This window comes from Fusarium redolens, assembly GCF_020744475.1.
Source record: "Fusarium redolens strain MPI-CAGE-AT-0023 chromosome Unknown BKA55scaffold_2, whole genome shotgun sequence".
NCBI classification, from domain to species: Eukaryota; Fungi; Ascomycota; class Sordariomycetes; order Hypocreales; family Nectriaceae; genus Fusarium; species Fusarium redolens.
The window spans coordinates 1,695,945-1,708,482 of NW_025763665.1; the positions used below are offsets into that span (position 1 = coordinate 1,695,945).

The following is a 12,538-nucleotide window of genomic DNA, read 5'->3' on the forward strand; positions in this document are numbered from 1 at the left end:
GTATAACTTGCCACCAACGCAAAGTCCGCTGTGATATCCTTGAGAAGGGCACCCCCTGCTCTCACTGCCAGATCCAAAACAAGCCCAATTGCACAATATACGAGAAGAAAAAGACAAGATCATCTCGTGTATCTAATTCTCGCCCCAGCCCCGTCCCCCTCCAGCCCCGTCATTCTTCTCAACAAACTCAACGTCATCACCGTCACCACCACCACCATCATCATCAACAACAACAACAACAACAACAACAACAACAACAACAACAACAACAACAACAACAACAACAACAACAACAACAACAACAGCAGCAGCAGCAACCGCAATGCCTCACAGCTCCTGCAACACCCAGAGCAACAACAACCCTCTGGCCAGAAGCGACCATAGATCCAATTGCGCGGCCAAGTTCCAGCACTGGGCATTATCAACATGACTCTCCCTCAACGATGCAAGACTCTGCCGAGAACGAGGAAACTTACGAGACTCGCAATCTAGCTGACTTTATTGGTCAAGACCTACCAAAAGCCGGCGAGATCTCACGTTCTGAACGCCTCTATTTTATCGGCACAGAGTTCTCAAATCTTAACTATCTCGTGCGTCACCGAGCTCTACGAAGGGATCAAAAGGACGTGTTGCACTTTGGGACGCGTAGACTTGCGAGAAAGGTTCCTTCAGTCCCAGAAGAAGCTCTAAAGTTACCGCCTAAAGCTTTGGCTGATGAGCTTGTCACAGCATATTTCGTCCACGTCAATCGAGGGTTTCCAATTGTCGATGAGGATGAATTCATGACGAGCTACAATGGCCCCGACGTTCCGAAACTGGTGTCCTTGCCATTGTTGAACGCCATATTCCTCGTCGGCGCCCATGTACTCTCCTCGACCCGAGAAGACTGCAGGGCTAGCACATATACCTTCTTCCGTAGAGCCAAGATGCTCTTTGACTACCGCTTCGAACAGCACCGCGAGACGTACCTTCAAGTTGCTCTCCTATTGACATGGCAGTGTGACAACCTCGAAGATATCGTTGATAACTCATGGCATTGGATCGGGATCGGGGCCCGCACTGCCTTTGGAATGGGCATGCATCGGGACGCCCGTTCCAGTACCCTAAACACCATAGACAAACGCCAATGGGTTCGGCTCTGGTGGTGTCTATTTCAGTTTGACGTCATGGTCTCGGCTTCGTTTGGTCGACCGCAAGCAATGTGAGTGCGAAAACTCTCATACACATCCCCGTCTAACATGTTAAAGAAACCTCGAAGAGTCGGACACCCCGATGCTTGACGAAAGTCATTTTCAGGGCATCCTTCATGGCAACCCAACTTTCGCCATCGAGCACACAAAACTGTGCATTATCTTTTCCAAGGCTATGAGACGACGTGTAGCCTTACGAGCCACAGAAGCCGATCGAGCAGCGGCAACCAAAGAAGCTGATGAAGAACTTGCTGAGTTTATAACTCAACTGCCGCAAAGCCTCCAACTCTCGCATTCCAACCCAGACACCTGGCAAGCAACTCTTCACCTCTCGTACCATAACTTTCTCATCCTTCTCCACCGAACTCTGCCTCATCAAGATCCGAGCCGGTTTTCACCTCACTCTGCCACAGATCTCAGCATCTGTAGCGATGCTGTCGTAGCGATAACCTCTATCTTCGAATCCCTCCGCACAAGGAATACGTTATGCAATTTATGGTTACCTTCCGTCCACGTTCTTTTCACCAGCCTGCTGCACGTTGCCAGCGAGCTCAACTCCTCCAATCCTCTGGTCGCTGTAAAGTCATCCCGTATGTTTGACTCTCTTATCCACACTCTCCGAGATATATCACAGTATTGGATATATGCCAAGAGTCTTCTGCGACTCTTTGAGGAGCGGGCTATGTGGAAAAAGAGACAGAAATGGCATACACTAGGGTCATCTGAAGAGCGAACCTCTCAGGAGAGTCAAGAGAGTGCTCGTGCTGGCGCTTCCGAGTTTTCTCTACGGCCTAATCCTCTTGATGTCCCCAGTGTCATGGGCGATGCTCCAACAACTCTTCAGCCACCTTCTGCCCCAGTACCTGGACCAGCATACGGCTTCAATTTCGACTTCGATGTCCAACAGGGGCTTCCATATGGTGAAGGCTTTTCGAACGGCCTTGATCTAGCCGGAGATGGGAGCGAGGCCATGAACCTGCTCCCTGTACCTTCGGTATTGGAGTTTCTACTGGCTGGCGTTGACAATCAGTATGACTTCTAATCGGACGGTTATCAACCAAACAATTGTGTCGCTTTGTTGCAGTATGAACACTCTTAACACAGCAGGGGGTGGAAACTGAGACACGACCTATCGTCCATCACTTCGAATATGTCATCTTATAAAGCTATTTAAAATCAACATTTAAATCATGATACCCAATCATCCATTCACCAAAGACATGCTTTGTACACTAACAGTCCTCACGTGCTGCCAATTTGTTCATCCTGAACTTTGTATCCCGGCTAGTTGTGAATGCCATATACTGTCTCGACTGCACGCCTGATCTTGGTCGTCCAGCCTCTCTCACTACGAGTGACACTCATACCCACGGACTAACGCCACATAGACTCCGATGAAACTCTTCCAGAGGATCCATGACGGCTCTAGAATTGCAGAATCGGCCGAGCAAACAGGGGTCGTCAGTGAGACGCGGAAATTCTGAGCAATCATCTTTCACCGTTTTGTCCCTCGGGATATAGTCTTGGTAATGCCTAACTGCAATCGATTCTTCGAGTCAATTTCCGCACATAAGTCGATTCATCAATATCTATTAATTACCATATTGAACATGCAGTATACTGTCGACATGGCGGTCTGCACGTTTCTTCTCTACGCAGAGTCACGAGGGCCTAGGCTTTATGCCAGCCAAGCAAGGCCTGTCGCCTCCATTAGCCTTTCAGACGCGACTATAGAGAATATTTTTGGCTTCGAAGTACTTCATCATTGAATAATATATCTCATCTCATGTGACAGCTTGTGTGCAATCATAGCCTCGCAGCCATACTCAACACCAACACCACGTCCATCATCCCATGCCGTATACCATATACCCAACCCATACCATATACTCAACCCAAGACAACCAAGTTAACCCTTTCCCACGCCCCCACCGCCCTCTTTGATTTTGATACATTGCTTTCGTCACCGTCCCAACCTTGCCTTACGCCAACGCCAGTAGCCCAGTACGTTTCTCCGTTCCTTTGGAGATGCATTCTGACTCAAGATGCTTATTTGGTCCCCCGTTCCTCGGACTTCTCAGCAGACGCACCATCCATCCGTCCACACATAGATACTGTACACGTATATACTGCAATCATTAGAGCAACTTAGACTAACACGTCCCCCCAAAACAAAACTTATAGAACACACAATATTCAGCCAGAATCACCTCAACTGGTCCGACGCGCTGGGTTGCCTCTCCAGTTTTATGAGCACGCCATGGTAGTCCCATCTGACCACGCCTCTCTTTTCGCTCCTGGATGATGAGTGCTGTAATACCTCATCCAGTCATGTCTGCAGTAGACGGAGAATTCGTGCCTTTGTGCCTTCTGAAAAAGGGAAGATCCTTTATCCTGAATCTGCTTGTTTTCTTCCGTAGCGACTTGCCCTCAGCTCTGCCAATACTTCCACCTGTCGTGCTCGCATCGGATCTTGTTTCGTCATCGATAGGTGAACCATCCTGGCGAAGTGTTCCTGAGCTGTCTTTTAAACTTGCGGAGTCGACATTGATCTTGGGAATTCCAACGGCATGTTCAGTCGAATCTCCGCTCACGATACTCGTACCACGTGTGCTTGGTGACATCGGCATCTTGCCCGTTGTAGCGCTCGTCGCTTGTGAAGCCCAATCTCCCGAGCAAGCCCCAGAAACACTTCCATCTGTCGTCTCGCTTGATCGTTGCTTCGCTGAATCCCTTCTCGTTTGCGTCTGAAACGGATCACTGTTGGCCAATTCTCTGACCGCATCAAATGTTGAAGCTGATCCGTTAGATCCCCTGTGCTCCCCAGCTGCACCATTTGCAGCTGATGGCCCCATTGTCGTCTGACTATCGGCCGGCGATAGGTCATCCCTTTCCGGGCGTGGCATGGGTAGTTCGCCGTTCCCAACGGGGGTCGTATCCGATCCGCGATCCAATGCCTCAAACAAGGGTGTCATGTCTCTCTTCTCCTCCTTCTCCTCCTCCTGTGGTACAGCAAAGCTCATGGTCCTTGGAGAAAACGTACCCTCCTTCAGAAGACGTCTCCTGATTGTGTCATCTAGAGGTTGCTTTTCTTTCTCTTGTTGAAGCTTAAGCTCGAAGAGACTCTTATTCATCTCAAGCTCGTCGACAGTGTACTGCATAGCGGGCATGATGTCGGCGACGCCTTGAAATAGAGGGGTGGCAAAAAGATTCATAAACCCAAGTTGGCCTTTAGCCAGTGAAGTCATGTCTTGCTTGGGCGGTGTCATAAGTGATGAAGGGATGCTCAGCTCACTCTCCATTGAAGCTTGCCGAGAGAACTCTTCTGACAGAATGTAAGTCCACTTCAAAGCTATCTCATGGTTTCGTGCCTAGATTTGCGTTGTTAGCTGGTGACTCCACGATGTCATTAATGCCGGGGGAGGCATACCACGTTACTAATATCGGCACATTTGATGAGTAAAGAACAAGCGAGAGACTTGTTCTCTTCAATTTGCCGGCCGTTCCAGCCGTCGGCGCTATTATTAGCTTGAAGTCGTTCTTGAACATCTCCGAGCTTCTTCATGTAGTCGAAATGCAGACCCATATCCGTAGCCAAGATGGAGCTGATCATTAGGTTACGCATCTTCGTGTCCTCGAAGGCGGAGGGCCAGTAACGTCGAAGAATCTGCGAGTAAGCGGCGCAATGGAACGATTCCAAAACGGATCGATCATTGTACAACTGTGCTAGGGGAGCATTGAGTGTCACAAGAAAACCGTTGTTCACGCCTGGGTGTCCAACGTCATGCCCAATAGCAGTGATGAGGAGCGTCAACGCTTCAAAGGGAGTGATGAGAGAAGCCATGGGCGACTTCTCCGGCATGGGGCGGGATTCGGTACCCGAAGGATAGGGCGACAGAGCACCGATATGTACCAGGAAATTGAAGGTAGCTTGCAGTACATCCACAACATGACGGAAATTGTGGTAAGGCACAAAGCTATTGTATGCAGCACGGCAAGCAACAAGGAAGCTGATTAGTTGATCTGAAGCTGAGTCAGTATGCGGCCAACCGACACCAATCCAAAACAGTACAACGTACCTGCATGTATCCGCCATCGCTCAAGTTCGGGCATAGCCAAGGCATGTCTGAACATGTCCATTGCAGCCACCAACAACTCATCGTCAGTGAATGAGTGAGCGCAGAAGCGCCAACTTCCTATTGCCTCAGCAATGGCAGATTGCCGTTCCGAAGAAACAGCCACATGGGCATTGTTGATTTGGTCGTCACTTGTGCCTAAACGGCATATCCCTTTCATCAGACCGGACACCATGGCTTCACGAAGATATGCGAAGGGTTTCTCTTCGTTGACTCCCACCCACGATCGTTTTCGACCTTGCCTAATTTCCAGCAGGGTTGATTGTTCCTTGGCGGCATCTCTGTGAGCCCGATAGGCGCAGATTTCCAGACTTGTAATACATTTGGTGCTCATTGGACAAATGATGACATCGACTGCCCCCAGATCTAGGCACCTCCTTATGAGTTGACGATTTGTGTCAAGCGATCCCAATGGCAAAGGCTTCTGTTCAGCTGTGCCGTCGGTCATCTGTCCGTTGGTTGTGGGATGACCTGCCTCGGAATTGCTTATCACCGGAATCGGTACGACCAGTTTAGACATACCGCGCAAGTGCGCTTCGGTAATGATCTTTTGCAGCAATCCCAGGCCGTAGAGGGCTTCGTCGGGAGTGTGGATGTCGACATTTTCGTTGGAAGAACTGCATGAAGGAGAAGGCGACGATGCCCTTCTCCGCGCTTCAGGTACTGGGTCATCACTAGGCGTATCAAGGAGAACCAGGGTTGGCTTCAGATCGAGCATAGAGCCCTCCTGTAATTCAAATAATTTTGTTAAGCAGGCACCTCCAGATGCGCAAACGTGAACTGGACCATATGTTAGTAAGTGGAGAAATGACTCATGGCGACATCATAAACGAAAGAACGAACCATCTCCGAAGGCATCTAGTAGAGGTTGTACGACGTGGCGAGCCTCATCCGTTGCCCAATCAGATGTGCTGTCACCAGAAGTGCTGTGAATCAATCCATCTTCGCTGACATTGCGATTGACGTAAATAATGTGACAAGCGGCGCGGTCCATGGTGCTCATGGAGAGCTACCAGTCTCGCGACTGGAGCACCGTAGCCCTTCGGGCAGTTGAGTATTTGTGCCAAGATAAGGCGATTTACCAGAACCAAATAGCCTCACGAAATGCCGGAGACCAAATTATCCCAAAGACCGAGCCGAGCGAATTTCAAACGTTGGATAAGAGCAGGGTAGGAATGAATTTCGAGGGTCGTGATTGAATACGCAATTATCGCGAAGTAGCCCCAATACAATTGACTCAATAGCTACACGACATCCGGGATTGGTGGCGAGCAATGGGGGTTCGAATTGAGCAATAGGAGCCCGAAATGCTGATTCGTCTCGAGGAGTTCGCATGCGATGTTTGTCGAGTTGAGCTGATTCAATAAATCTAGTTCGGTGGTACAGACGATTGGTGTTTTCGGCTGGGAGGGCCGGACAGGCTGTCAGACTGGCGTCGCGACGGGCGGGAGCAGTCGGTGGGCGACAGAGTTCGTATAATTAGAAAATTCAGTCGAGGCTGAGAGACGAGGGGCGGATATTAGCTGGTAAGCAGGAGGAGGATGTCGCGAAAGACGTGGTAAATGCGGCGATACGAAAAGAAGACAAGAGGGATATGAAAAATGATGGCGCAGGAGGGAGAAGCGTGATGGATTGTAAATGGAGGGGACAAGAGGACTCGGAATCAGGACTCGGATTGGGCTAAGATGGAAAGAGCCACCAAGGAATAGGAAGGGCCAGGGGATGAAAAGAAGAAGGAAAAGAGGCAAGGCAGGATGTCGGATTGAGGGTTGGATTCACAGGTAGTGAGGAGGAAGGTACGGACGGACGAACTGCAGTACAGAACAGAACAACCAACACTACAAGCAGAACCAAAATAGAGAACGCGTGCGCTGGAATAATGGATGGTGTCAGGGCAATGAGTGAAGGTATCAGCCCAGGCTTTAGCTTACCTGTCTTGGTTCAAGGTACGAGCTGCCTACTGTATGTACAGCAGTACGAGACCTGCTTAGCGGCACGCAGAAGGTGTCTGACCCTGGTCGGAGAATGGAAGGACTAGGGAAGGATAAGGGAAGACCCAAAGACAGGGCAAGGGCACCGACAGTCGCGGTAACCGGGTCCGGGGGAGGAAGGAGAAGATCTGCGAGCGTGGCTGCAAGCGGAGGAGGAGCGATTGCAGTGTACAGTAGCGCAAGTGTGAGTGCAGGTCCGGCAGGGCAGCACAGCACAGACGGGATGATAGTGCGATGTAACAACCAGAGCAAATACTTTGGGTAGAAGTTGGAAAGGATGAGGCGATAGAGATATTCACTGCCAATTGCTGTCCTGGCAGAGGCGATCGAAGTGAGGGAAAGACCAGATGAAAGGCAGAAAAAGAATGAATGTCCGAATTGAAGCCTGGACTTGACTAGGTTGAATTGAACCGAAATGTGACGCAACAGAGTTCTAACCTCTCGAGCCCATCGGCTGGTGCCTTTTGGACTCACCTGTGGAGCGTGAGAAACAAAGACAAGGCAAGGCGAAGCCAAGAACCAGAAGACAACCTTGACAAGCAGAAACAGAGGCGGGAACCAAGCCTGGCGCCGGCAGTCGAATTACTCGAATAGATTGACAACCGCCTTAGTGGAACGATTTGCCGAGAAGAAGTACGAAAGACGTGGAGAAGAAGGGGTTCAAACGGCGAGTCAGAAGCGACCAGATCGAGGGCCAAGTTCAAGAGTTGAATTGGTTCAAGTGAGGCGGATTCAATCCAGAGGCGTCAAGGTAGGATCACTGTGTTCTGAGAGGAACTAGAGGGATAAGAGAATGTGAGTGTGAATGTGAATGTGAGGGGAGGAGGTCTCAGAGCCAGGGGGGCCAAGGAGTTAAAAAATGATCTTTTTACCCAAACATCACTTTTTAGTACCCTGGCCGTGAATCTTTTTAGGGGACTTTATAGGGCTGCTACGGGGTATATAGTGCTGCTCAAGGACAATAGAATTTGTTTATAAGGGTAGATAGTGAGAAAAAAGAAAAGAAAACCATATGCGAGCAAAGGAGTGTGGAAATGAGTGCTCTGTTTGAAACACGAATAGGGGAATCAACACTGTTCTTGCTTATGAAAAGCGCAGAAACTGAAACTCGTAATGATGGAGTAAGGTATAGTTAAGCTTGATGACGCAGCTCTCGCAATATGTAATAGATTTTGTTAGAGTGGAGGGAATATGCAGCACGATTTCGCCTCCGTTTATTATGAACACAAGCTAGACAAGTTGTGCCTTGAGAGAATGCTTCATTCAAGGATAACACGTAATATGGCCAAATCGGATGAATTGCTTCTAACGCAAGCGATCAAACATGCAGCAATAAAGAGTACCTTGCCTACTTGCGAAGGAGGCGTAGGAGGCATCAGAGTTTGCGGAAGTGCCGTCTGGGCTGGCGGAGAGGGCGCAGACTTAGGTGCGGGTTTTGAGGCCTTGATTTTAGTGATTTACAGTGGCGAGTGACTGGTCAGCAGAGGCGACACGACAGCATCGTCGAGTGTACCTAGGTCAGACATGACGCCCATTATAGGTCGTTGTAGGGTTACTGTGCTCTGCTGTGCCGCCTGCATCAGGGTTCGAAGTGGTCCATCGTGAGTGAGGTTGGAGGATGTTCTTGGATGTAGTCGGGGATCGTCGCTCCCTTACCTTACAGGCTTACAGGCTTACAGACAGGGGAGCCGGAGGTGCCTCAACGTGCTTGCAACGCGACGCGAGGCACCAAGGCCAGCTGGGCCAGAGCCTAGAGAGGCTAAAGGTTGATGGTAGAACCCACCTCGTGCTCCACACGCTTGGCCAGGATCAGGGCCCCCTTATCCTTATGATAGCCAATTACGTCGTGTCTGCAGCGTCAACCAACAGGGTTGATGACTGAGGGTCCAAGCGGCTTGCTTTGAATTCTTCTGGTCGTCTTCGAGAATCTAGAATGGGGTCGCCTGTCCAATAATCACTTGACAGGGGTGCATGGTGGGCTGCAGCGCAAAGGGGAACCACTTAAGAATCATTCTCGAAGGAAGTACAGTTTGGATACAGTGTATTCGACATAGCACATGTGCTATTGTTCTTGTCAACCCTGACACTTGGCGATTAGTTGAGGTGAGCTTCGTATGACGGTGGGTAACTAACGACAGAGGCGCCAGTGTGAAAGGGTAAGGCAGCTCATTATTTAGCTAAGTGAGATACAATGTCATGGATTTCCAACAATAGCCCAGCGATTCGTATGTCGTCATGCTGAGTCTGTCGTGTCCCATCCAATAAAAGCTCTTGGTTTGGTTCACCAAGCTGGAGAATGGAAGGAACTCTTGACGTGAGAACCACAAGATCCCCGCACGGTCAGGTTCCTAGGCTCCATGACCATAGGCAAACTCCACTACGATCTCAGCATACAAGAATGCCCAGTCCAGTAGGTATGATGGACTCGAAGTGCAGTTCCAGAAGGCAAGGGGAGAAGGTACTTACCCAGTCAGGTGGGTACTATGTAAGGTAGGTACTTAGGTCAGGTGGGTATGCACCGGGTGTGATTCCGTGCAGGTAAAGTGCAGGTGCTGTTCGCCCAGAACCCAATCCAACCCAACTCTACCTTACCTTACCTACCATTCGTGAATTCAGTGGCTGACTATCTACATCTTTTGCGGTTCTGGATCGAATTGGGTACAATCAATGGATAGATTCTACTAGGGTCACCTACATTCACAGCATCAACCAGTCAACTTCACATTCGAGTCGACTTACTGTCACTTTTGGTTGACATTATCAATTATATTTGGCCATTCAAACGAACGAACCAATATGACGTGATTTGACGGACCAGATCTGAGATCCAGATCTCGTCACCAAAGCCTCTTAACTTTCCGAGACCCTATCGACTCTCATCAGCAACGCCAACCTCCGCCTTCATTCTTCACAACTCTTCTTGTCCTGCTCGTTCATTCCCATCTCCATTGCCCCCATTCCATCACCTGTCGCTTTCGCCATAAGCCACAGGCTCGCTGCCCCGCACCACACCGGCTCCAAACTCTCCCCGCCTTTAAGTGAAGCTACTGAGAGACGAGGTACGCAACAACTACGCTTTAGGTATAGGATGGCTGTCAACAGTTACCCAAGCCATCGCGGTGCCATACGCAGAATGGAGCCATCTTCGGTTTGTTCCTGGACTCAGGAGAACGTCCAACAACGCCTAGCGACACCCAAATTCTCCGGTCCGCTTCAATGGATGATATGAAACCATATATTGATGCCGCAAAAATTCCCTTCATCTACGCACACATACTTGAGCAGAGGGTTTCCTCAATTGTCTCGAAAGAAGCAAAGTCCTTCAGGGCACTGGTATACTGGGCTGGCCATTTATCGCTCCAGCTGGCTGCCAGGTAACCTGCAGTCCGTCTAGGGAATGACGGAGTGCTCGGCCTCCATTTCCTTTGTACGATACCCATGCTGTCTATCAAGCCTTTTCATGCCGGCCATGGATCACAAGGGCAGCCACATGAACTCCTCATGCGATCTGGTTGCTGGCTAAGGTAGCTTTGGATCTGTCAAAGCCATCCCGCACATGACGCATCTCAAAGGCTCGATTTGATGCTATTACAAAGACTCCACTTCGAGCCTCAAAGATGAGGAAGAATCCCTTCTCCATAGTCCATCTCCACCCCAGAATCCCCGAACCGAGGCAAGAACACACGCCTGCTGGGCCCGCGGCCTGCTTCTTAGACTCTGAGGGCACCCCACAGAGTCACCGAGACGGCGAGAAGTGCCCTTGCTTTTGTGGGATCTTGCTCCTTCTTCGGCCATAGCCTGATTCAAGTATCGACTCTCGACACGTTTCTTACTTGTTCCTGGCTGCTCTTTAATGACGCCCTGGACCCGTTTTCGGCTCGATTTTTTTTCTCTCTCTTGAGCTGAAGAATGACTTGTGCTCTATTGTTTGTCCCTGGTATCGCGGTCACCCATGGAGTCTCAGTAAGCCCATGGTATCGGGTCTTTGGCGTCCTGTTCAGACTGACAACATAAACAATCTTGCGTTGTGTGTGAGGGGTCACTTATTTCTATTATCACAGAGGAGTCGGTCACGTACCGGATATGTTGGATGTTGCCATTCTGCGATACCCAAACTTTCAGTTCTCAACCTTGTTGGTGGGCTCATCATCACCTATCATATGTCTATATTCTATCAGGTCTTCATATCGGCGCATGATGAGCTCTTCCCCGACATTATTTGATCACTGGTGCTTCGATATGTCTAAATTCATCTTCTAGAGGCTCAAATCTTTAACATGGTGGCTAGCTAAAGCGTGGGACTCCTCAAGCCTGTCAAGCTGAACCCTGTGAACCGAATAGCCAAAATGCAACCATGAGGTGATTCCGATATGTCGATCGCGAATCAATTACCTACTCCCATTTCGTCAATTGTCTCAGCCATCAAGCCATTCGTTAATTGTCAATCCCCCAGGCGGCATAGTGATAACATGTCAAACGCCCTCAATCTAGCGGCCGCTCTGCTGGCTGTCAAATTCAGCCCGCTCAAGTGGATGGAGCGTGGAGTGAGGAATGGTATCGACCATTTCCCAGTTGGTGGGTTGAGTGGTTATGGAGGACTTGCCCCGAACTTGGAGAGTAGGATTTGTCCCATACGCCGCATCACTGCCGCGACATAACTGCATCTAATCAGTTGTTTAAGTGAGCGCCAAGGCGTGTCGTCAACTGCTTATCTGATATCTCGAATATGTACTCCGTACGGTGTTTCCTACCCCAGAAGATAGATAAGATAGTCTTCAACTGCGATGCTTTCCCACCGAACTTGATCTCCTGAAACGCGGGGTTTAACGTCTCGCAATTTCTTCCTGGTGCTCAGTTCAAACACTACAAGCGTACTGAGGTGGATGCTCAGGACCAGGGTCTCCGAGCTGGGGAAACCATGTTGATGCCATCCTGCCCACAGCGTGGATATACAACGATCCGGCCTTGAATGACAAGCTACAGATTACGTATTGAAGATCGCATGATGCTCTCGCAGTCGACAGATAATTAGTGATTTTACCGTGCTTGAAAGATGTTATCATTTGAGTCTTGTAAATCTCGGCTCTACGGCACCGGAGCTTCGGGAACTTGTAAACGATACAAACGTTTAACGACACTGAAATATTTGAGGGTATCTTATACCTTGAAATGTGAAACAGGCATGAGCACATCCTTACTTGCGCCCTTCGTCCGGGAAAGT

General features: G+C 49.6%; 3 protein-coding genes across 3 annotated transcripts; 2 read left to right on the plus strand and 1 right to left on the minus strand.

The window, feature by feature from the left end:
- Nucleotides 1-269: 269 nt before the first annotated feature.
- Nucleotides 270-2,232, plus strand: BKA55DRAFT_499843 (fungal-specific transcription factor domain-containing protein; the record flags this gene model as incomplete). Its single annotated transcript, XM_046186690.1, has 2 exons — nt 270-1,201; nt 1,248-2,232. Coding segments are annotated over 2 exons (1,917 nt in total), but the record flags the coding sequence as incomplete, so codon positions are not given.
- A 1,279-nt stretch (nt 2,233-3,511) lies between these two features.
- BKA55DRAFT_533975 (uncharacterized protein) lies at nt 3,512-6,320 on the minus strand (the record flags this gene model as incomplete). The annotated part of the gene is made up of 4 exons (XM_046189536.1): nt 3,512-4,561; nt 4,621-5,213; nt 5,270-6,106; nt 6,170-6,320. 4 exons carry the CDS (start codon nt 6,318-6,320, stop codon nt 3,512-3,514), a joined length of 2,631 nt encoding a protein of 876 aa, XP_046055008.1.
- Nucleotides 6,321-7,205: 885 nt separating this feature from the next.
- On the plus strand, nt 7,206-7,911 carry BKA55DRAFT_533976 (uncharacterized protein; the record flags this gene model as incomplete). The annotated part of the gene is made up of 3 exons (XM_046189537.1): nt 7,206-7,272; nt 7,302-7,501; nt 7,717-7,911. 3 exons carry the CDS (start codon nt 7,206-7,208, stop codon nt 7,909-7,911), a joined length of 462 nt encoding a protein of 153 aa, XP_046055009.1.
- Nucleotides 7,912-12,538: the final 4,627 nt, after the last annotated feature.